The sequence below is a fragment of the Vigna unguiculata genome, chromosome 9 (assembly GCF_004118075.2).
Source record: "Vigna unguiculata cultivar IT97K-499-35 chromosome 9, ASM411807v1, whole genome shotgun sequence".
Lineage (NCBI taxonomy): Eukaryota > Viridiplantae > Streptophyta > Magnoliopsida > Fabales > Fabaceae > Vigna > Vigna unguiculata.
Window position 1 is genome coordinate 34,386,622 of NC_040287.1, and position 25,886 is coordinate 34,412,507.

A 25,886-nucleotide genomic window follows, 5' to 3' on the forward strand; every position below is an offset into this window, starting at 1 on the left:
TTACTGAAAGTTAAGGAGCAAAAACATATTTAACCCCAAAATTTATTATGTTTAACCTTAAAGCAGAAATCGTAAATAACATGAAATTAATATGGCTAAAGATTACATGTAGCTTGTAATAAGGCTCTCAATATGGTGGGGAGGAAAAATGTGAAATTACCAAGTTATATGAACATAGCTTAAGTTGTGTTTGAGTTTTCTTTTGTTCATGTTAAAATTCGTCCTAATTGACCCTATTAAATATTGATTTTAATCTATGCTTACTGTGAAAGGAGAAAAACCAAATTACAAGATCCAAAGTAGTATCGATATGGTAGAAAGGAATAGTGAATTGAAGGACCGTAACTACAATAAACATTAAGAGTTTGACCACCAAAACATTCTTATTATTTTCCTCTAATAAGAGAATTAGCAAAGTTCAACACACAGAATACCAATTCACGTGAAAGTCTTTTTTGAACTAGAGAATGAAAAAGGAAAAAAAATAAAATGTGAAGAATGAAATTATTGTATTTATGGACAAGAGAGAGAGAGAGAGAGAGAAGAGAGTGAAAAAAAAATGAAAAGTTTGAGAAATTTGATTAATGTGATAAAATTGAAAAGGCTTGTAAATTATATATTTAGAAAATGATCTAAATGTTATTACTTTATAAATAAGGGATGATAAATGAACTCTTATTTGTGAGTGTTATTCAAATCTTTTGTAATTTTGTCGAAAAATATCCATATAAACTATGTCGTGATATGTGCATGGGATCTTGTTCCAATATCGTATCTGTCTTTGTATTACTTCTGTTTTAAATTATTAAAACATTTTCATATAATTAGATAATAAAAATTTAGATTAACCTTTCTTTGGTATACAATATTTTTACTCTTCTATACAATTATTTAAATTTATCTAATTATTATTTGATACTTTATTTGATATTTATACAATTGTAATTTTTTTCTTGACATTTGATTGAATAATAGAAAATGTTATCACTTGGACATTGAACACTTAATAATATCATGTTTTATTTATTCTGATTTTTTATTTTTGTAAAAATATTATTTAATTAATATTTGAAATACTATAACAATGGGTATAGTATACTCATTTCCTTGATAAGAATAAAGATAAAACAAAAATTTCATATCCGTTAAAAGTGAGGATGGGAATTAATTTTTACTTCAAGAATAAAACGATGAGATAATCAAATTTATACTAACTTTGAGACACTCAGATTTAATTAAGAACGAAATACAATTAACCGTTTAATGTTTAAAGACTTAATAACCACACTTAATAGTCAACATTGGGTTAATCTATATATTTTCTATAAGTACATTATTTGATATTTGTCAATATTTATTATTATATAAAATAATTTGATAAGAAAAACAAAATTATTAATCAAATTTGCAATAAAATTAAAATATAAATAAAAAATCATTACAGAATTTGAGTAGAAGTAAAAATGATAGATTAGAAAACAAAATTAGAATAAGTTCATCAAATAATAAGCTTATATAAAGAAGTGATAGTAGAAACTATTTCACATTTAAATTTATACCTTGAAAGTAATAAATATTAAATTAAAAATATAATTCCTCATTTTAAATTTAACTTTCTATATTAATTTTAAAATATTAAACTTATATTTCTTATTTTAAAATAGATATCCTAGTTTTAAATTATAATTCCAAAACATAATTAAATCACAACAAAAACCTGTTATTATAGTATCCTTTATGTTGAAACTTTTTATTTGTATAAACAATATTATATATCCGGTAGGGTTTTTAATTCTCTTCAAATAAAATACATATGGTATATTATGAGTTGAGGTAATTTTGCTTAATCATATAACTTTACATAATTGATTATATTATAGTTATTGTAATTTTATATTTCAAATGATATGTAAAAAAAATGGCATTAATAATACAAGTCAATTGTTTATGAAATTATATTTACAAAACTAAAAAATAAAATATATTTATAATTTTCTCATGAATATTCAAACGTAACTCTTCATATATCTTTACAAAAAAATTATTTTCATTTTCTTTCATGTAATCATTTATTATTTTCTTAACTTAATTTTTTTCAACATATATATAAAATCTAATTATGTATCAATAAAATCTAACAATCCTTAAATTTTTTGTATATATAGCTATGGCATTCCAAAATCATTTGGTTAACAAATATAAGTCATCAGATCACTTAAACCAACTAAATAACTCTATCCATCAACTCGAAAGAATTAGATCTTGTTGAATTCTTCCTATATAAAGAAAAAAAACATCATAATGTCTTTTTCAAGTATAGTAGCACCACTTGAATTTACCAGTTATAATTATATGGTTCCACATTTTTTCAATCAGTTGAGTATTTGATTTGATGTGAAAAATCCAGAACTGCTCATCCTTATCTATTTTGATGATTGAATGAAACATAAAACCAAACAAAAATTTAATGAAAGTTTTTAAATGACATGTTGGAGGGTTTGAACTACAACTTCATATACAAACACTTCAATTCAAAAGTCTACTTACTATGAGTCCTAAACATCATGAAATTCTCCTGGGAGATGTTGGAAAGTAATGTAAAATAATAATAATTATTTGAAGTAGCGATGTCAATAGGACGGGTAGTAACTTCCCTATACCCTATCCGTTAAATAAATATTCGTCTCGTGCATGTACCTATATCTGTCAGGTATCCATTATTGCGATTACCTGCCTATTTTTTTCATATCCACGGGTATCTACGGATACCTGCGGGTATTTACAAAATTATTTAAAAAATAAAAATTTAATATTAAATTCAAATAAAATAAAATAAAATGCATCATTGTCATAAATTTTAAATAAAGTTCAAATAAACTCAAGTCTATACAAGTCCAAATAATTATAAAAATAAATATAAAATGACGTAGTGCTTTGATCAAAAAGTTCACTTTCTCTGATTGATTCCTGAAAAATAAACAAATAATAAACCTCAATTGCCACGTGCCAAGTATTCTTATTTTTATTCCATCATTTGACAACTAGCATACCATAAACGTCACTATCTATATAGGATATAGGGTTTGATGTATATGTCCAATTTCAAAGAAAGGAAAGAGAAGAATGTTAAGCGGTGTACCTGAAAGAAGACAACGAACCAATACTTGAAAATGTGCAACTTAGAAAAAAATAGGTCACAATATTTTTACTTTTATATATATATATATATATATATATATATATATATATATATATATATATATATATATATATATATATAAGGATATTTCTGTGAATTAAAGTTTAGCGAGTACGAGTATCCACGAGTGTGGATACTATGATACCCATATTTGTTCTATTAACATGCGGGTATAAAAAATACTAGTATCCGCGGATAGCGAGTATCCATTTTTAATATCCATTTTTTATCCGTTGTGGATTTTATCCACAAATACCCGTAGGTACGAATTTTTTTTACATCCCTAATTTAAAGCCAGATAACATCAAACTCTGGTGCAATCTTTATAGAAATGTGGAAATTAAAATAAGTTAAATTCATTAAACAACTAAGGATACATCTTAAGCTTCCTGTAAGAGAACAATAATTTTATTTCAAGGATAATTTTACAAGTTACAGGATTACATATTTTTATTATGCTAACTTCACTTCTTTTATTTCAAAACGTTTTTTCTAATTTTCTATTCAAAATGTGTCAGACAAATAAAACGTGATTGGGTTAAGCCTTTTGATCTTTGTGGCCCCTTTGCGAAATTTGTTTATAAATAAGAAGTTTTATAGACTTAGAGACCACACTCTACTTTGTAAGCTTTGCGGCATAATCTCCCATAACCATAAGATTAAATTTTCTCTCTTTGTTAAGATTTATAAATCTTTTGCTAGATTTATAATTTTTTCTTTCTTCACACACTTCTCACTTTCACATCTAAATTCTTTCGCAATACCTTTTAAGTGGAGGAAGCACACACATCACTAGTTCTTCACCAACTTTTGTTGACAAAAGTAAGAATGTCTTTTTCTTCGGATTTTATTGATTTTGTTGGACGAGAATACTAAATCTTTTCTATAGAATGATTCCACGAAAAAAAAAAAGTCAATTATTTGCTTTTGTCAGCATGTATGCATAAAATTTATGTTATTGTGCCATAGAAATATTTCTGGACTCATTTTCTAGTATTCTTGTTTGTAGGGTCAAGATCTGCACATCTGTTTCAAAGGGAAAATTCTTAACCGAGGTAACTTTTTTCCTTTGTTATAGACACGCAGCCAATTTCATGATACTTTTATTAGGAAAAGCAAAAGCAATGTTGTTTGAAAAAATCCCATGAATTAGATCTATTTGTCTCTTTATTGGTATATTTTGTGTGGAATGTGCTTTTCGAATTTGTAAAACTGATTTTGAGGATAGTATATGTTTAGAATGACGGTGTATTTAAAATATGTTGTTTTCTTAAAATCAATCAAAACAACAGACATTTTGGTTAAAATTGATTTTGAAACAAAGTGATTATGTTATGATTTTTTTCCCTCCAAAGTAAGTTTGTTGTAAATTGTGTGCATCCATATACTTATGCAAAATTGATTTAGATAAAATAGATTTTTAAACGAACCCTTATTTACCTTTAGATGTTCTTATGTATCCTAAAAGCAAATATATAAAATTGAGTTTAGATCGTTCAGTTCATTGTGAAAACTGTTTATTGTCACTTCAAATCAAATTGAGATATTTAAGTAAAATCAATGTGCATTGTGGGTTATCTTGTTGTTAATATTAATAATTTTTCTTGTTTAACAAAAGATTTTCAAATGGAGACAAACTCAGTCTTACTCTAATTTCATAATCTAAGGTAGAAACTAATTTTTTTTTTATATAACTTTTAGTTAAATTGAGATTTGAGGATAAAATAAATTTTGGCTGAAATTAGCTATACACAACTGTCTAAAGTAAAAAGAAAAATTTCAAACTACACTCAACATACCCACCAATGCAAAAGTTATGAACATCATTGGTTTGAATTGGATTTTAATTACCAACAATAATCAATTTTTGTTTGTTTTCAAAATAGATGAACCTCTCAACTAGATTTTTTCTTGTTCAGCTGTATTTTTTTATCAACAAAGAAAGTAATAACATTAAAATGTTGCTAGTGATTCATTAGGGGTTAGGAATGTCTTGTTTTAAATTAGGGAATGTGTAATTACTTAAGTACAATGCATTCAAGGTATGAATATAATTGGTTTTATATGGACTAGGATTTACATCTTAGTACAATGTATTAAATCGAGAAGTTATGAGTATAATGAATTAGAAATATATCATATTTAATTTTAAAAAAATATATAGATACTGGAAAATTCTGTGTACAAATTTTGTTTGTGATGATATTAAAACAGATGGAAAAAGTTGAATTATTTTTTGAATATGATTTAAAAGAACACTTTAATTCACTTGTATATGGGTATTTTTTTTTTTCATAGTACAGTATTTATGACATATGCACATAAAGGTACATAAATATAAGATAGTTATTTTTTGCACTGTGTCTTTGTATAATAAAAGAGTCATCTTTGTATGATTAAATATGTTTCTTTTATTATTATTATTGAAAAAAAATAACACATCACCTTGGTTGATTTCAAGTTGATTGTTAAAGAAATTACTCTGACATTTATTTCTTTTCAAAAATACTACAACATATTTAGGATGGGATTAAATTAGATGGTTATTCATGATTAATCAAAATGACATGTAATAAATAAATTCTTTATTAGTTCAAGGGTAATGAAATCATTATAATCCTGTGATACTGAGCATCCTTGTTTAGGGAAACAAATTGGAAGAGTAAATATTTTTATTAATGTATTTATTTGTCTATTTTTCCTTTCTAATTTTTTTTTTTTTTTATAAACATAGAGATTGACATGGAGGATCTAGATATGGAACTTGATTGGGCACAGGTGGATATTCTGACCAATACCAGTCCTTCATTGTTCAACAACTTCACCTATCCTCCCCAGCAACTCAATTTACCCACGGTAAAAACTATCACTTTCCTCTCTTTTATTCCATTTTTTAACATGTTAATTAAACATAGTAATGTAAAAGTAATTTTTCAATAGATGTAATAATAATGCATATTTATTATTATATTTTATAGTCAATGTTAATATTTATTAAGTATATGATATTTTTAGTGTTAATAACAAATTTTGAATATTTACATTTTTTATATATAAGTGATTTTTACTATTCACATCCAACTGAATATATTTATTCGTTCATGTAAAATAGTCATATTTGTTTTTTTAAAATATCAAACTACTTTTTAAAATACAATATTAAAAGTACTTCTACTCTTCTCCATCTGTATCTATTATTGTTACATAACTTTTTAAAGTTTAGTGATGTCAACCTGACTCAGAGATGGTTAATTTACTCTCATTAAGGTAAAAATAAACTAGAAATTTACAAATATAATACTCAAATTTGTACATTGTTACCATTTACTTCTTCTATTTACTCCTATACATTATTAACTTTGTGGATGTACCTAGCTAAAATAAAGGTAGAACTATATGTCAAATTATTGTTCATAATGCAGTGTACTATAAACTCATTTTAAATATTGGTTAAGGTCTTTAAATACAAACTTCATTAAGTTTGTAATTTATCAAATTAGTGAGAAAAAAATAATATTAATCGTTGAATATTATCCTAAATAATGAAATACAGTAATTAAGTTACCATTCTTTTTATAAAAATAATTTTAAACTTAATACCCTCTCACTCTTGTCATATATATATAATCTAAAAAAAATTAAAAAATATTGGGAGCCAAAGCTCCCGCTTCACCCAAGTTCCACGATTAATTCTATATTGTGTTTCAGGACTCCTCCGGAACTATAGTGACAACATCAAATCAGACAACACAGAATCAGGCACAGAATATTGATCATACTTTCAACTTCTCTGAGGAAACAAACTCTGGAAACCTTCCGCAACTTCCTGTGGATGATAGTTATCAGTTACCACCAAACTCTTCTTTAGCTCCATTACCGGATGAAATCCAATCAACCTATTATATACCATCCATGGTAATTTCATGATTAATTCACTAATAATATATATATATATATATATATATATATATATATATATATATATTTTGTAAAATTGCTGACATTCGATTTGATTAGGTGGGATTGGTGAACGAAGGAGCAGGTTCATCTGTTCAAAACCAAGATATGATTCCAATGAATTACAACAATCAATTCTCTCTCACTCAGAACAACAATTTACCTCTGTAGGTTTCGTGGATACCTATATTAGGGATTGTGCAATCATTATATGTTCTCCTTCGTTATAACTTATATTGTATCTTTGGTCTACATTGCTGTGTTGTAGGATGCATGATCTTTGTCAACAAAACACAAATAATGAGATGTTGGGAAAAAATATCTTAACAAACCAAAATTTCAGTGAAATCAATCAGCAGTCATCCCCTTATCCAGGCTTTTTTCAGCAAAATTCAGTGAGTTTAAGCTCATTTAAAAACTTGTTCCAATACTGTACATGCTCTTCATCGACCATCTTTTATATACCAAGTTGATATTATTAATGTTGTCTGTCATAACTCATGAGCAGATGGAGACACTGGGAGCAGGGAATGAGTTAACAAATAGTCATTTCATGACTAACCAAATATCTTCTGTGTTTGCTCAGAACAATCATGCTATTAATTCTCATAATGCCTGGAATTCCCAAAGGTAAATTACTTGTACTCATAGCTGTGCTATTTGAATAAATCTTAAACTATTATGTATTTTATTTGTATAAGAATGATTAATCTATGTCATTTTGTATCATTTATTTGTTTTACCATATTTTTTAAAAGATTTGAAAAGTCATTCTAGCTTAAATTTTTGAATGAAAAAAATGTTCTGTTTTTTGTTCTATACCTTGTTATCATTCACTCAATCAATACATGTTATCTAACTCTTTAATTGTTTTATTTTTATTCTCTTAAAATAAATACTTCACAAACTTTTATATATGTTGTAAGTTTGTCTTGACTTTTGCTTGAGTTGTTTGTCTATTTGTAATATATATGGTTTACATATAATATTGCATAGCATTTATAAAATATATTTAAAATAACTTCTATTGTATTGGTTTGTAAAATTATAATTCCCCGTTTATAACCTGGGATCAATAACTTGGTTGGGTTGTTGTATATATATCTTAAAATTCCTTTTGCATTGTTTCTTAGGAGTGGAATTATTTTAGACGGTCTCTTTTTTGTTACAAACCAATAGTGGAAATATATTTTAAGACTAAATAAAAAACAGTTCAAACAAATTTTATTTATTTAAAAAATTCTAGAGTCAAATTTTACTTATGATGGCATAATTTTTTAAAGTCTAACTTTGACTATTTTTAATGATTGATTTGACTTGTTAATTTATTCAATATTCATATTAAAGATTTTATAATGTATTGGCCAGCTCTAGAATAATTTAATTGGCTACAGACTATCTGAAAGGAAATGAAAAGAAGAAACACTCTATGAACCTAAAACTATTAAACATTATTATTTGAGTTGTACAGTAATTTCTTAATAATTCATTCATTTTTAATTTTGAAAGGTCCCTTTGGATGCAAGATCAAGGAAACCAGTACAATCCATTGTTGCAGAACACTGGTTTTATGCAGCATAACAGCTCCTCATTGAATGGACCTACATCTTTGTCCTCAAGCTTCGCATCTCCTTCAGCACTGAACTCTGCCACTATGGGGTTTTCTGGTACTAGGCCCACTGAAGGACCAAGCTCACAAAATTTTAACACCCCAATGTCTCATATTTCAAGTCTTTTAAGGTATCATATTTTTATTCAAACATGCTTCATATTTTTGTAATCGTCTATAATGTTAACATTTTTCACCATTACTAGACCTGAAAGAGCACAGGGGACGCAACTGCAGCATCTACCCCCTTTTTCTGTGAACACAATCACTTCACAGCGTGCTGACAATGGACTTTCTATACCTTCATCTTTTAGGTATATACGAGATTTTTAAACAATTTATGTAGTGGGTAAAAATTCAAATAAATATAGAACATGTTCATAATTCTTTTGATCTGCTTTAATATATTTGAAGCAACAAAAGAACATGCAAAATCCTTACATATTTGAAGTTCTCATTATATTGTTAAACGTGCAGGACGCAAACTTCAGTACCAAGTCTAAACATGCTGAATCAAAGTGACAGATCGCTGGTTTCTTATGGTCCTTACACTAGTCTGCAGCAAAGTCCAAGTCTAAATTTACAATATCCAAGGGTGAGAATTAATTTCTTAATACTTTTTTTGTCTTTTTAATAATGTGATATTTGTAGGATATATTTGAACGTATATATATAGAGTTAAACTAAATGTGGTAAATTGAACATGAGCAGCAGGGACAGCGAGAACCCCCACGTCGTGGTCGTCCCAGGAAACATTTTGAACCAGGCGAGGCATCTTCACCTTATAAACGTCGAAAGGTAACCATTTTTATTGGCCATGCATGCATGAAGATGTTTTTGTGTTGTAATGGAACCATAATGAGTTTTTTGGTTAACTTTGGCTTGTTGCAGAGGGGTTCATCCACAAGAGAAAATGTTGGGAGATCATCTTTATCCCAAGGAAACCAAACTGCTGCTCGTGTAGTGGTAGAAGATCAGAACCCAACAAACACTTCCTCTGCTGCTGAAACTGCAAGGTTCTTCGCTGCATTTTCCATTTTTTTCTTTTCACTTTTTCAGTACCGATACATAAATACCTACATACACCATATATCAACATATTTCATTCTCTTCGTCTTGTTACTTATGATATCTTCATTTTTCTCTCTAGATTTCTAGAAGAATTATAGTGTCCATCCATAATTTTCCTTCACTTTTATTATCGAGTATAAAAAAAAAAATTAAACACTTTCATTATCTTAAATTTCAGTCCCTTTGTGAATGCTATGTATGATCCTGCATTTGAGAGAGCTGGCGTTCCCATTGACCCCCTTCTCCGGTTATTCAACGCATCAATGTCTGGTAATTACTTCAAATATAAACCATTCAACTTGTTGGAGTACTAATAGATTTGTTTTGATAATTTTCTTCTCAAGTATTATAAATTAAATAACTCTTACTTAAAATAAAATTAATTTATATAGAAGTTAAAAAATGTATATTTTTAACAGCTATACAATAGTTTTTACAAATATATTAATTAATTTTATTTTATAGAAAAAATTTCTCCTGTAACTGTTTATGAAAAACCTATCTCTGATTAGTTATCATAGCATCATTATTCATCATAGAAACTTTTTCTTTTATTGAGATTATCATATTACAAGTCAAATTTACGTTTTGACCTTAAAAAACTTCCAAATATGTGTATCTGATAGGAATGATGTTGTTGTTCACGCAGAGAATTCGAAACCTGCAGGGCCCCAACAATGAACTGAAGTCAAATCCGGAATCGCATTTGAAATGAATATTAATGTCCAGAATTCTTAACAAAGACATGAGATTTTATTTTTCATTACTTTGAAATTTGAAATTTGTAACATTGGTGATCAACTTCTGTACAAGGTGTAGATGTAATTTAGAATTTGATGGCAGATTATTGTTATTCGTTACCCTCCTTAGGTTTTTCTTTTCAGATTTGAAGTTATTGATCTTTAGCTTTAGAAACATTGAATTTTGCGACAATTTGGTCTGAAAGTTTAGCAAATATGTCAAATACTATTACTTTTATCTAATTTATGTTTTTACTGTGATGAATGAATCTATAATTTTTAGAGAACTATTTATATTATATATATTTTGTTGGACAAGTTTTCTCAATAAAAACTTACTTTGGAAAACGTGTAACTGGATGCTCACAAACAATAAGTTTAGGCTTTAGTGTCATTTTTGAATAAGTTTATTCGGAAGAATTTTTACGAAAAAAAATATAAACAAAGTGAAAATAAAATTTTCAGAAATTGAAAATAATTTATATTAAAATAAGAACGGAAAAATGTTATACAAAATTTCTACACATGAATTGATATCTATTACCACGAAACTAAGAATCACCATGGCAAACAAAAAAAAGGAAAACTTTTGACTTCGGTATGGAACTGAAACAAAAATTTCCATATTAGCTTTAAGTTTTGGAAGAAATCACAACATAAAACAATTAAGAAATAATGGAAATGACTTCGGTTTTGTTAAGCAGCCTTTCTGATTTTAAAAAATAATTTAAATTAAGAGAATAATAGATTTTGGTTCTTTAAATAACCATAGCTTAATTTTCTTAAGTTTAATTTTTTTTCTTCTAAATTTAGAAATGGATTAGACCTCACTTCTTTTATGTTTCGATTATTACCAGAATCATAACATAAAGAGGGTAATAAACTTCAATTTTAGTAATAACTGAAGTTTAATGTAAACTTTTTTTTAATATTTTTTTTTGTTTTTTTTCTTGTCTGAAACATGCTTACACCAAATGATGTAGTATGATCAAGCAGTGGAAACAAAACCAAATTAGGATTAGGATTAAATGTAAAATTGTATTACGATTTTATAATAACTTTTAATATTACTTATTTTATGTTTAGATTTTTCAATTGTTCGACACTTTAAAATTGTTCCACAAAATTTCTTCTTTTGTTCATTTTTATTTGTATACTAGAATTTTTTTAGAGTTTTATAATTTTTTTTATAATTTAGTTTGTCATTATTAAAGAACAAATACTTAATTATAAAATTATAAATATAGATGGATAATAATAATAAAATATTATTAAATAATGAAATTATAAATATAGGTAGATAATAATAATAATAAAATATTATTCAATTATGGAATTATAAATATAGTGGATAATAATAAATAATAAAATATTTTATTAAAAAATATTTATAATTTATAATAATGACATTTATACATGTCAAAATATAATGTAAATTATGTTATTTTTAAGTGTCATTATTTTCATTGGATTTTCTTTCCAGAAAGTAAATAACATCATTCTTAACCATACTTATTTAGCTATTCAAAACACCACTTTATAAAATATATAAAGTGGTGCTTGAAAACGTCATATTATATTTTATGACGGCAGAAATTACGACGTTTTCAAAAACCGTCACGCGCTTAAATAATAACATTTGAAAACGTTGTAATATACAAAATAATGAAACAATTTACACAAAATGAAAGTAATAATCGACCACAATCAAATATGCACACGAAGATCAATGCAAAAATATTCATGAATTTTAAGACCTATATATTAAAATATAATGCACTAATAAACTATGAAAAAATGATTAATCTTCTTAAATTGTTCAATTGAACAACTGAAGATTTAATACATATAAATTATTAGTATTGTCTCCTCTTATATTAATTTTTAAAAATTACAATTTCATCAAAAAATTTGGAGACAGTAAATAATATTCGTATTGAATATCAAACGGGAAACTAAGGCTAACTCAATGCAACAACAATCTCAAAGAAACAAAATTTAAACATATAATTAACCAATCCTAAATTCATAAACAATTCAACATATCAAATATACAAAAATATTACATATTTAAAGAAATATAAACATTAAGGCAAGGAAACACAAGGAACCACAACACTGGAGCGTGTTTTGGAAGCAAGGAAACACGACCTACACAATGCCACCAGAATGTAGTATCCTGAACACGAATTGCGCGAAAAAATGTGTTCTTTAAGAAGACATTAACAGAATGAACCTTACGATGGTGGAAATATAGAGGGGATGGAGAAGGAAGAGTACAATGACAACGAAAATGGGGACGTCTTCGTAGTAAGGGAAATGGAAGAACAAGAGTGTTGGTAGGAAGGAGTTAACAGCGATAGAAATTGAAGAACATAAACGTTGACTTTGCAAATGGCGCTATAGCGAAGAGAGAGTGTACGAGTGGAGCTACAATTGTGGAAATGGAGCAACAATAGTAAAGAGTGGCGGAGGAAGAGAAGAACGCAAGTCAAAATAGGGTAGAACACAACTTCTCTACAGTGAGACAATGCAACAAGGAGTTGGCACAAGTGAAAAACTTCATAATGTTTAACCCTAAGCAGAGGTTTAAGCTTCGATTGTTTGTAAAACCGAAGCCTATTGTAAAACTGAAGCCTGAACATGAATAGGCTTCAATTTTAGACAATCTATCTGACCATTCTAAATTTTATTAATTTGTGGAGTTTTTTTATAACCTCCTTAAAATAACCTCTACATAATAATTTTTTTTTTTTTAGTAAAAAAGATGGTGCTTGAGCCATGCGAGGAAAACTTCACTATGAAGAAACTTGAAGCACCAAGATCTAGAGCTCAACTATGGAGGAAACCCAACAAGAATAAAGTATAAGCTTGAAGGAAACCCTCCATGGAAGAAAGGCTCAAAAGATTAACTACCTTATTTGGAGCTGCAACAAATTCTCAATTTCTATAAATTAAGAGGTAGACCCCCTGTTTTGACATCCATAAATCTACATTTAGATCTTAATCTCTCTCCAAAGTCTCTCTCTCACTTCACTTGTAATATCTCTTAGATTAGAGGAGACATGAGGATTGGACAACAACTCCTAGGATTAACATGAGTTGTTGAACTTCTAGGTGTTGGGATTGGATGTAGCTTTTTGAACTTATCTACTAGTACTATTTTACTGTTTTATTTGTTAAGTGATTCAATTCACAATTCATGTGTTATGAATTGGTCAATCATCCATTGCATACATAACTAGAGTTAGGCGAAAGCTAATTAGTCTTATAGATCTGAGTGAGTCATCTAATGTTATTGGGTGACAAACATGCACCTATATGCTTTAAGTGGTGATAGAGTCTCGTTCAACTTAATACAAAGTATTCATTCATCAAGAGTAGAGAAATCACATTGAGTTTAAATTTCTTTAGGTCCCATGTTGCAAACATGAGTCTAGGATTACATTAGTGGAACAATGAATGAACCTTATTAATCCAATACAACAATAATCATGCATAATAGAAAAGTAGTGAAAATATAATCCCAACACACTTTCTTATTGAGTTATACATTTTTAACTTTGAAGTTCTGGATCATCATCATATTTTAGAATCAAACTGTTTTAATTATAAATCCAAAATAGCATCACAAGTTTTGATAAAAATTGATCAAATCCACGTACAAAACGTGGATACAAAACTTGATACTACAATTGAATCAGTGCATTTGCTGGTATGATTGTTCCTGAACCAAGAATCATGAACCGAGGATCATCAATGTGTAAATTAGTTTCTAATTAAAAATTAAAGAATAATTTAGAATCAATAATAAAAAGTCTAAAATGTTATTGGTAGTTAATGTTGAGACCTATTTATACACTAATTCATAAATTAATTTTAATTTTTTTATTTATAATAAAAATTATTTTAGATAGTAATAATTTTTAGTTTATAAAATTATATGTAATTTAATTGATGACTAATTAATTTTTTTTCTTTAAAATTAATTGTTATTTAATAATTTTTTTTGTAATGATTTCTATTAAAATAATTTTTTATACAAAATTATTTTTTTCTTTTCGAATCAATTTAATCTTTTTGCTTTCGATTGATACAAATGTTATTAAGAAGGTTAGATGTTGAAAGTATGTTATTAATGCTTTGCACCATTTTATTAATAACATTTTCGTCAAATTGACCGAATAAATTAAGCAACTATCTCTTAAAAGAAAAGAAAATTTAATTCAAATGGAACGAAATAGACTATTACATATTTTTTATTACAGTTTCTAGAACATATATATAATATGTTCCAGTTTTTTTAATAATCTCAATCAGCTATGTAACACCTTATTCTAATACCGTCTTATTATTAATCTAATTATATTTTAAGAGATACTTATTTCTTTTTATCAAATTTTGACTGTTTATAATCTGTAAATTATACTTCTATATTATTTTTTTAAACCTTATACGCATATTTTCTTATTCTTTTTAGAAAAATGAGAGTTTTACTTATTTACATTCATTTTTTTTTCTTTATACTATTATTTCTTTTACATTGTTGATGGTTAATCAGTTGATATGGATGTTGGGATACATATAAAAAGTGATTATTATTGATCGTTTTAGAAGAATCAAGGTTCTAGGTGATAAACAAATGATAAAATTGACCATTAAATTTTATTTAAAAGTGAGTGACTGAATTGGCAATGATTTTGTAGTCCAACTCAATTTTGAAAAGACAGTTGTGATAACCACCGAGAATGAGTATAAAAAATTTGGGATTCCATAGTTGATATTTTCACTTTTGTCAAAGAGACAAAATACAAAAAAATGAAAACAAATTTAATGTAGAATAATTTAATATTTAAAATAAAATATTAATGAATTTCATTTTATTTATATTAAAAATATTTGTTGGAATAAATGAGTTGTTATGATTAATATTTTATGCAAATCTCACATAAATTAGAAATAAAGTATGTAAGTAATATATAAGTGGAAACAAACATCACCTTACACATCAGTTTGTTAAAATTGAATTAGACTTAAAGTGTACGTCTTAAAATGGTATCTGAGTCATCTAAAATCTATCCTAAGGATAAATTTGTTATTTGTTGAATTTATTGTACATCCGCTATTGAATCATAATGACTAATCTAACGCTCCATATGTATATCTTAGTATGAAAAAGGTATATTAGAGATCTCACATTAAATAGAGATAATACGAATTTATAGTATATAAGTACGTATAAAACCCCACCATACAAGCCGATTTTATAAACTTGATAAGTTAAACTTAAAGTTCACAAAATAAAAAATACCACAAAATTATTTCATTGAATAATATATATAGTCATTTGAATCCTTAAGATAAAGCCAATAACTAATTTAATATTACTACTTTATATATAGAAATACAAAGTTAAGAAAATGAAAAAAAAATTTATCTACTACAATAAAAAAAGAAAATAAATATTAACATTAAGAAAATGTTAAATATGATGGGTTAGAGACAATCATCAATTAATAATTATTATTAATAAAATTTCATAATGTTAGAGACACTTGAGTAAATATAACCGTAAAATAAATAAAATGAGGATAAAGATTCTTAAGTTGATGACAAATAAACTCGTCTTCGTTAGTATTATCCAAATTCATCCTCGTTTTAACAAGGAATTCTCACATTGATTAAGTATGGGTATTAGTATGAGGAATACCCGACTTTTTCAATTTAGTATAGGGATGAGAATGTGGATGTACATATTGTTGCGGGTTGCACAATTGTCTTGTGATGGAGGTCAAGTGGACCGAGTCACAATCCAAGTGTGAGATTCTTTGGGAGACAATTGTTCAGGGGGAGCAAGTGGCGCTTTGGCTATTACGCTCTTAAGTAAAAAGAGTTGCACCCTGATTAAGGGTTATAGCTTTTGGCCTAGTGGTAAACGCTCGATCCTAACACATATTAACCTTGTCCACGTTTCTATATATACCCACCATAATACTCATCCCGCCATATCCTCATCTCCATTTAAATTATTAAAATACTCATAGTCTATTATGTAATCTTATATATATATATATATATATATATATATATATATATATATATATATATATATATATATACACACACACACACACACACATATATATATACACACACACTACACACTTTCTATTTTTTTTTATTTCGTCTTATTGTGTGGTTTGTCATGAAATTTATTCACATCTCCAATATATTTCTCGTCTTATCCCAATTTTTATGCAATTATGTCAAATGATGTATATCAATTAAATATTTTTAATGTCTCACATTTGAATATTTTTACTCTTTTTTAATATTTTTATTTATTGTATATTTTCTTTTCACATGATAATGTTTAACACTATCAATTTAAGCGTTAAATAATATAAACATTTCATTTACTAGGTAATATACAAAATTTCTTTATTCTATTATTATTAATTTTTGTTTCATTTGAAGATCTTTTTTATTTCGCTAAAACAATTTTCGTTATCTATCAATCATGAACTAAGTTGATATTTGAAAAGTTTTCTTAGATCTCTAAGGTATTTTTCAACATATCATATCTTTAATTATATATTTGTTTTTCTTTGTGCGATTTAATTCAACGGTCTCTTAGGTATTTTTCATCTTACACACATTTGATAATTTTTTCAATATTTTTATTTATTTTTATTTATTTTTATATTGTAGAGTGTTATTTTGATACTTTTATATAATTATTTTTAGGTTAAATAATTCCTTTGGTCCCCATTTTCGTAGCAAAATATCAATTTGATCCCTCAATTTTTTTTATCTCAATTTGATCCCTATTTTGAGAAATTTGATGCAATCAAGTCTTTTCCGTTAATGGTGTAGTAACAGTGTTAAATGGGTGCCACGTGTCAGTTTCTAGATTTTTTGAATGATTTTTATTTTTTTTATTTTTTTATTTTGAATTTTTTTTTAATTTTTAAAAAAATAAAAAATATGCCACGTGTCAAGCTGACATTGTGCCACGTGGCCGTGATAGTGTCACATGTCACAATTATGCTAGGTGTAGTTTTCTCATTCTCAATTTGATCCATGTATTTTAATTTTTGTCTCAATTTAATCCCAATTTTTGTAAAAATTGTGCAATTTCGTCCCCCTCAAATTGAAACAAAAATTAACTTTTATATAGATGTTATACAAATATTTTTATTAAATTTGATTTTTTTATTCAAATTGATATTTTTATTATATATTTTCAAAAAATCTAAATTTATTTAAATTTGTTTCACATTCAATTTTACTTAAAATTATTTTCAAATTTTAAAATTATTTTTCTTTTATTGTTACATAAACTAGTTAATTTTTTTAAAATTTACATAATTATTCTTTTTACACAAACTAAATAATTTGTATAAAAATTATTGAATTTTACACATTTTAAAAATATGCAATTATTTAAAATATAAATTCAAATAAAAAACAATATTAAAGTATGAATAAAATATCAATATAATTTATGATTTTTTTGTTATTAGCATTATTTTCTATTAACAACTTTAAAGAAATTTTAAATAATTTTAATGTAAAATATAAATTAAAATAAACTTAATCTTGTTAAAAATATTTACTTGAAATATCAATTTTGATAGAAATATTTGTGCACATTTGTATAGAAATTAAACTTGAAGAGGGACAAAATTGCACAATTTTTACAAAAATTGGAATTAAATTAAGACAAAATTAAAATACTGGAACCAAATTGAGAATAAAGAAATGACAACTGGTATAATAGTGACATGTGACACTATCACTGCCACGTGACACGATGTCAGCTTGACACGTGGCAAAATTTTAATATTTTTAAAAATTTTTAAAAAAATTAAAAAAAATTAAAAGTAAATAAATAAAAATTCAAAAAATCCATAAACTGACACGTGACACTCCATTTAACACCGTTACTACACTACTAACGAAAGGGACTTGATTGCATCAAATTTTCCAAAATATGGACCAAATTGAGATAAAAAAAATTAAGGGACCAAATTGATATTTTGTTATGAAAGTGGGGACCAAAGGAATAATTTAACCTTATTTTTATTTTATAACTCATTATCATACGTGTAATTTCATCACTATAATTGTATAAATAAATTTTATTTACTATAATACAATGATTTAATGTAATCATCATGAATCTTTTTTATCACCATCCAATATATATATGAAGTTCAAAAGATGATAGATTTAAGTTAAAATTTTAATACTATTAGTTTAATCTTTGTTCGTTGGATGATTTTATAATGTAATATAGTTTTTATTAGTGTATAAAAAATATATTTAATTAGAATTTAAAAAATTGAAGTAAATATACATTTAAAATAATTTTTAATTTGAATATTTATTTTTTTATTATATTTTTTTTTAAAAATATTTTTAATTTTTATCAACTAGGTTTCATTAATGTTTGCAAATTTCATAAATATTTTGGTTCTCATGAAATTTTATTTGGTATTCTAATTTAAAATGTATTAATTATAATTTAATTTATTTTTAAATATTTGATATCGAAGAAAAAACACTCTTTTTAATATTGAATATTTAATAATATTGTGTTTTCTTTAGTGTAATTTTTTATTATTTTATGAAAATTAATTAATTGATATTGAAACTCTAATTAAGAAAGCGAGTAGGAATACGAGTATATACTCATTATCCAATAAAAATAAAAATGAGACAAAAATTTAATATCCATCGAATTTTTTAACGAGGATAAATTTTTTGTTTGAGAATAGTTATGAAATATTGAAACATGTCCCTGCCCTCCCCATCCATATTCTTAGGTGAACAAATAATCAAAAAATTAATAAATAAATAAAATAAATGAGATTAATATCAATTCACTAAATAAATATAAATAAATAACTAAATAAGATCATAATTGTTTTTCTAAATTAAAGTTAAGATAAAATAATTTAAGAAAATTATTTTTTAAATATTATTTACGTGTCAAGTTTCAATCAATAATTATTATAATCTAGTCATTTTATATGTAAAAGTCATGTTCAATTAGAGATATTATTAATTAATTAAAATTTTAAAAATATTTATATAATAAACATATTTTTAACACACACACACACACACATATATATATATATATATATATATATATATATATATATATATATATACTAAAATAAAAAACAAAACTATAAAATTAGAAAAGAAGAAAAAACAAACTAGTTTTATTGATCATATAAAAAATTGACTATTTAAATTGTAAACGACATTTTCCAATCCAGAATATTATGGTTTTAGGTTTAAAATATTTATCTTATAAAATATTTTTATGAAAGTTGAAAGATCTGAATTAAATAAAAAGGAATCATGGAAATAAAAATGATATCTTTTATTTTAAAAACTCATATTTATATTGAAGTGTAAACAAAATATTTAAAAATAAAAACTATTACAAATTATTTATTAAAATAAAAATCGTAAAAGTATGTTAAAAACAATGAGATAGGTTTACTCAAAAATATAATTTACTTTGTTATAAAATTAAAGGATTGAAAATAATACTAATTAAATAATATTAATGTGCATATTAATATTTTTGGACCAATAACAAAGCATGCAGTCAGATTTCAAAACCTGCATTCAAATGAGTTATAACAAAGCATTCAGATTTCTATGTTAGAATATATTTTTTTAAGAAACAATTAAATAAAGTATTAATTAAATTATGTTTTTTTGTAGTTATGTCAATAAAATATAAAAAATATTAAAAATGATTTGAAGCCGTTTATGTGAAAGTCAACATAACTCATTTGAATGCAGGTTTTGAAATCCTGACTGCATGCTTTGTTATTGGTCCAAAAATATTAATATGCACATTGTCCCACAAATATTCTTTAATTAGTATTAAACACAAGACATTCAGTTTCTACAGTTACATTGTTTCTGTCAAACTTAACTCATTTGAATGCAGTTTTGAAATACTGACTGCATGCTTTGTTATTGGTCCAAAAATATTAATATTCACATTGTCCCACAAATATTATTTAACTAGTATTAAATACAAGAAATTCAGTTTCTACAGTTATATTGTTTCTGTCAAATAAAACAACTATATTTAATAATATATTAGTCTAGTTATTTATTACTATCTTTCAAATAATGGTAAAAGAATTTGTAGCAATCAATATTTTCTTAAAAGGTATCACAAAATATATTAATAGCACATTCAATTTATGTTTATATATTAAATATATATGTTTAAGTGTCATTAAAGGCTCTCTTAGAGTTATTTATGAAATACAATTAATTAAACAAATAAAAACATTTAAAAGTATAAATAAACAAATATTTAATATTGTCTTGAATGTTAAAAATAAAAGTTATATAAAATATAAAAAAAAGGAACGGAGCTACAATATTTTTACTCTTAGTAATAAAACTGATCACACACATTTATCAAATAAAAAAACATGTAGAATTTATATTAGTATAATATCTCAGCTATTTCTGTACCTAAATTTGCACATTTTCTTATATCTTTATAAAAAGTTAAAAATAAAGGTTTTCACATCTCTTTACAACATATTTCAGACATATTTTCTTTCGGTAAATTAAAAATAAGATATGAATTAACTTTAACAAATAGGATTAAATATATTTTTTATCTCTCCACGGTGAAATTGAAATTAGTTCTTTTATTTGAAACTTTTTTTAATTTAATCTTCTACTCATATAATTGTGTGAATTTAGTTATTTTAATCATATTTTGTTAAGTTTATAACGTTTCAAACGCATTTCATAATAACATTTTTATTTTAATTTTAGCTAATAAACTATCATGGAACATATTTGAAATGTTAAGTAAACTTAACAAAATTTTGTTAAAAAAAATTAAATTTACCTAATTCTAAAATTTGAAAAACTGAAGTGAATCATAATTTAAAATAAAATAAAAAAACTAATTTCAATTTTTACTATAAATTTATATTAATGAGGTGTTTAACTCTTCAAAATATTAAACTTTAAAGTTTATATTTTTTTTCATTTAAGTCAGACGCGTCATATATTAAATTAGCTAGTTAAAGAATGTGTAAGACAGATGGTGTAATATATTTGGATTGATAAAGTCTAAGAAACTAGCCGAACTGATTATACAAGTGTGCCGTGATATAATATGAAATTAATTGCATTGAATGAAAAAACTATTTGAATTAATATAGGCTTAATTAAATTATAATTGATTTTTTATTAAATGTTTTTAGTGTATTTTTAGTGTATTAAATATATAAATCTTTTATATTTTTTTTAACTGAGTTCGGAGGGTTTCATTTGTTTGCTAATAGGTGAGATAACTATTGTCTTATTTAGTCATCTTAAATCTTATCTACTTGTCTATATGTATTAGAAATACGACATATCGTTAGTATAAAATGATATTATAATTAATATAAAATAATAATTATTTTTTATTATTTTTATTAAAATTGTGGTAATAAGAATGATTTCATCAAGTGTGGAGAATGGATGATTTTGATGTTGTGGGTGGAACTTATCAATGGTGGAACCCATCAAAATAATTTTGATAAGAGTAATAAAAGTAATTCCTCATTCTACATTAACCCTAATATTATTTTTACATTAAACGCATGTACTATGCGCATGTGTATTATTTTTCAATGTTAATAAAAAATAATAAAATTATTATTATTATTATTATTATTATTATTATTTATTATTGTTATTAGAGTTAAATATATTTTGTCCTTGAATTTTAAAGTAAAATAAAAATTCTCTCATGTTAGAAACTTTGATATTTTTATTCTCCAAACTTAAAAAAATAATGAATATAGTCTATTTAATCTAATTACTTTAATTTTTTTTACATGTCTAACACATTTCATGTTAGGATTGAGTTGTTTACACTATTTGACACGTTTCATTTTCAATGTCAGTTGAGAAACATGTTCGATACGTACAAAAAAAAAAGAATTAATGAAATTAAATTAAAAAGACTATATTTATACGTTTTAAAGTTTGATGACCAAAATGTATCAAAATTTTGAATATGAATGAATTCCAATTTTGTGTCAAAGTTGAAGGACTAAAAACATATTTAATTTTTATTATTATTATAATTATATGAAACTAAATCATTTTTATAACTTTATTGTAATTTTTTTATTTAAAGGAAAATATATTAAATTAAAAGAAATAATCATTACTTAAAGAGTAAAATTGATAAAATAATTATTTTGATTTTCAAATTTTTCTATTTAAAGTATAAAATTAAAAAAATGTACATAAAAAAATTTCTTTGTATATAACTATAGATTACAAAAGCTTACATTTCTTCACACATAGACAAATAAATAAGATAATAAAAAAATAAATATCACTTCACATAATTTATAGAAAAATTAGATAACAAAAACACAATTAAAAATATAAAAATTTTGTAACATTTGACAACAAGAAATAGAAATATTCGTTAATTTAGATAGTTATTTTATTGTTTTATACCAGTGACTATTCAATAAATAAAACATTTAATAAAAGTACAATTAAAAATATTGTTGGAAACTTCGCTCTATAAATCGAGTTTTATTTTGTAAGGTTAAATTAAATTTAAAGTTCATTTTTTAATATGATATTAGAATTATGAGTTAGAATCTATTTTAACAAAATTTAATATTTGTTGGATCCACCGTTGCATCCAATATTGGATCATCTATTAATATCATCTCATCTTATAAGTTTGTTTTGTGATATTGAGTTACGTTTAAATTTCAAGTTTTAACAAATAAAATTTTTGAAACTTAATTTAGCTATTAATATTAATAGTTAATGGTCTAATTTTTTTATTACAATATGTTTTATTTCCTTGTTATAACTATGTGATTGAAGTTACGAAATTCTCCCCGCTCTAAGTTCATCCTAATGTCAATGTTGTCAAAATATTTTGCCAACGAAGCATGGTCTGTATTCTCTCCTGTGAGTGGCCCTTGTCTTCCAATTTTCTTATTGCAAAAAAAAAAAAGTTTGCTATTTATAGAGTGCTTGCCTGCATCTCTTTCTCACTCTTTTCATTCACAAATGAATGGTGTACAGAACATGGAAGGGGAGTTTCAACCAACTACCCTCCATATCTTCATTGATCGGAACCATGACACCTTTCAACCAACATTTTTCCACTCCCACACTGCTTTTCAAACTATTCAACACACAATAACTGAGTTGGCTGCTGTTTTTACCCCTTTCGTAAGCACTCTCGTACCAAAACGAGGAAGGAATTTATGTTGCACATGTTTTTATTTCCTCCCATAAATCTTTCTTGTTCCAAACGATGTATTATTATCACCTGTTGTTTTTGGACGTTGTAAATGTGTTAATTTATACGAATTATGCAGCTTGCCGAGTTCGATGGTTGAAATGATGGACCCTACGCCATGGTCTTACCAGGGTTCATCAATGGCAGCGCCTCTCACCTTCGTCCCAACCCGCTGCCCCGGTTTCCACCGAACTCCCCGGTTCTTAATGAAACACAACCAAACCACGGGGTAAATTAAGAATCCAATTCTTGTGTTAAAATGGTTGAGGTACTTACTCCATAGGCTTTGCTTTCTGTGAACCTAAATATCTGGATCTGTATGTAGGTACATGCAAGGACTGGGAATAGTGAAAGGGCACTCTCGTGGGAACCATAGGTACTCTTTCACTTTTCTACTTCTCAATCACTTTGGAATACGAAAATTGTATGTGTAACATCTGGATCTGTCTCTGACAGGGACAGTGTGAGACTCACAATTTTGTATCTTCCCCGATAATATGTAAAACTTAGAATTAAATACGTTTGGATGCTTCCATGTATTCATAATGACGTTCATTTCAATATGAATTTTTAACCGTAGGGTTCTTGGTCATTCAAGTCCCAGGACAACTGAAGGACCAAGTTCACAAAATTGGGAGGGTGAGAGTGCGCCCGTTTCAAGGTATTTATTAATTAGATTGTCTTTTTCATTTGAGCTTTTTCTTTTGTCTCCATTTCAAACATCATGATTACGTTCCTCTGAATAACTCCATGTATTAATGTTATTGATGTGTCGATATAAGAAAATCTTATTCACATAGTAGTTTACTCACTGTACAAATGTGAATATGTTGTTTTTCAATTTTTTCAAGTAATAGAGAATAACCCAAAAATGAGATTATGAGGTTGTTCTGGTTGGTTTGTTTTGAGTAGTGGTGGAAGGTTTCTTCGGAAACTGCAAGACGTGGATCGACTACATCACAAAGACCAGAAAGAGCACAAAGGACTACCAACGGTGTGGTGATAAGAGATCCCAACGTTGTACTTCCGAAACCCCACCACCAGGTAATAAGTTACTGAGTTTACAGCATCGAGAAAATTAATTACATTTTTACATCCTGAGCTATAAAAAAGCTTCCCATTTATGACAGATGGTGATTTTGTTTATGCAGGGAACTAATATTGCCAGGCTGCTGTAACACTACTCGAAATTTGCATACTCAAATTGCTTTTGACAATTCTCACTACTAGAAATTGGACCTATGTTAAAGATCATGACACTCCATGGTAAAGGCGCTTTGAAAGGACGAATACAGAGTGCAGCAAAACCACAAACACATGGAAGGCAGATCGAAGAAAAAGCCAGAAGAAAAGAAGAAGAAAGAGATTTTATTGATAAACGGTGTCAGAAAACTTAGTTTACAGGAAATGTATTAATATAAACAATCTTATTAGTTGGGGGATGCATATATACATATGAAGCCCCAATACTTAGTAATACCATAGGAATATGGAAATGTTATACCTGATTACAAGTTATAGAATATTCTACATAGATGTAAAATATTCATAAATAGAGATTAATTTATTTTATTTTATAATTATGGTGATTATAATTTATACAAGTACATTTGTAAGCATCATAAAAAATAAAATATATTTTGTGAATATCATAACTAGTGTTGACTATCTGTATTATTAAAGGCATCAAAAAACATTAATTGTATATAATAAAGTTCACAATAAGATGTAATGCTACATTTTTATCTAATATTTATTATTTCCTTCACTACAATCATCTAAGCAAATATAATTTTTAAATTTAATTCATTAAGAGACAACTTTACATTAAGTTAAGTTTATTTGGTTGAGAGACAACTTAAGTCTAACATTATCATTACGTGTTTCTTAATTTTCCTTAATCTTGTTTCTATTATTTTCAACACCTTTAATCTTTTCATGGCCCCCTCAATTTTTAATTTTGTTTATATT

General features: G+C 25.7%; 2 protein-coding genes across 2 annotated transcripts; both read left to right on the forward strand.

Annotated features, from left to right (window-relative positions):
• Nucleotides 1-5,941: 5,941 nt before the first annotated feature.
• On the forward strand, nt 5,942-10,150 carry LOC114163684. The gene is made up of 11 exons (XM_028047979.1): nt 5,942-6,055; nt 6,908-7,114; nt 7,217-7,323; nt 7,425-7,551; nt 7,665-7,786; nt 8,666-8,896; nt 8,972-9,079; nt 9,243-9,360; nt 9,480-9,563; nt 9,657-9,781; nt 10,015-10,150. The coding sequence occupies exons 1-11, from the start codon at nt 5,942-5,944 to the stop codon at nt 10,148-10,150; spliced, it is 1,479 nt and encodes a 492-aa protein (XP_027903780.1).
• A 13,542-nt stretch (nt 10,151-23,692) lies between these two features.
• On the forward strand, nt 23,693-25,462 carry LOC114195901. The gene is made up of 5 exons (XM_028086341.1): nt 23,693-24,144; nt 24,241-24,291; nt 24,496-24,576; nt 24,828-24,959; nt 25,067-25,462. Exons 1-4 carry the CDS (start codon nt 24,008-24,010, stop codon nt 24,916-24,918), a joined length of 360 nt encoding a protein of 119 aa, XP_027942142.1. The 5' UTR covers nt 23,693-24,007; the 3' UTR covers nt 24,919-24,959; nt 25,067-25,462.
• The last annotated feature ends 424 nt before the right edge of the window (nt 25,463-25,886 follow it).

Bases quoted from the DNA above. Each gene is read 5' to 3' on its own strand.
- LOC114195901 (XM_028086341.1), top strand. From the start codon at position 24,008: ATGGTTGAAATGATGGACCCTACGCCATGGTCTTACCAGGGTTCATCA. The intron at 24,145-24,240 runs GTAAATTAAGAA...ATCTGTATGTAG, and splicing joins AAACACAACCAAACCACGGG to GTACATGCAAGGACTGGGAA. The intron at 24,577-24,827 runs GTATTTATTAAT...TGTTTTGAGTAG, and splicing joins GAGAGTGCGCCCGTTTCAAG to TGGTGGAAGGTTTCTTCGGA.
- LOC114163684 (XM_028047979.1), top strand. From the start codon at position 5,942: ATGGAGGATCTAGATATGGAACTTGATTGGGCACAGGTGGATATTCTG. The intron at 7,787-8,665 runs GTAAATTACTTG...TAATTTTGAAAG, and splicing joins AATGCCTGGAATTCCCAAAG to GTCCCTTTGGATGCAAGATC. The intron at 9,361-9,479 runs GTGAGAATTAAT...CATGAGCAGCAG, and splicing joins TAAATTTACAATATCCAAGG to GGACAGCGAGAACCCCCACG.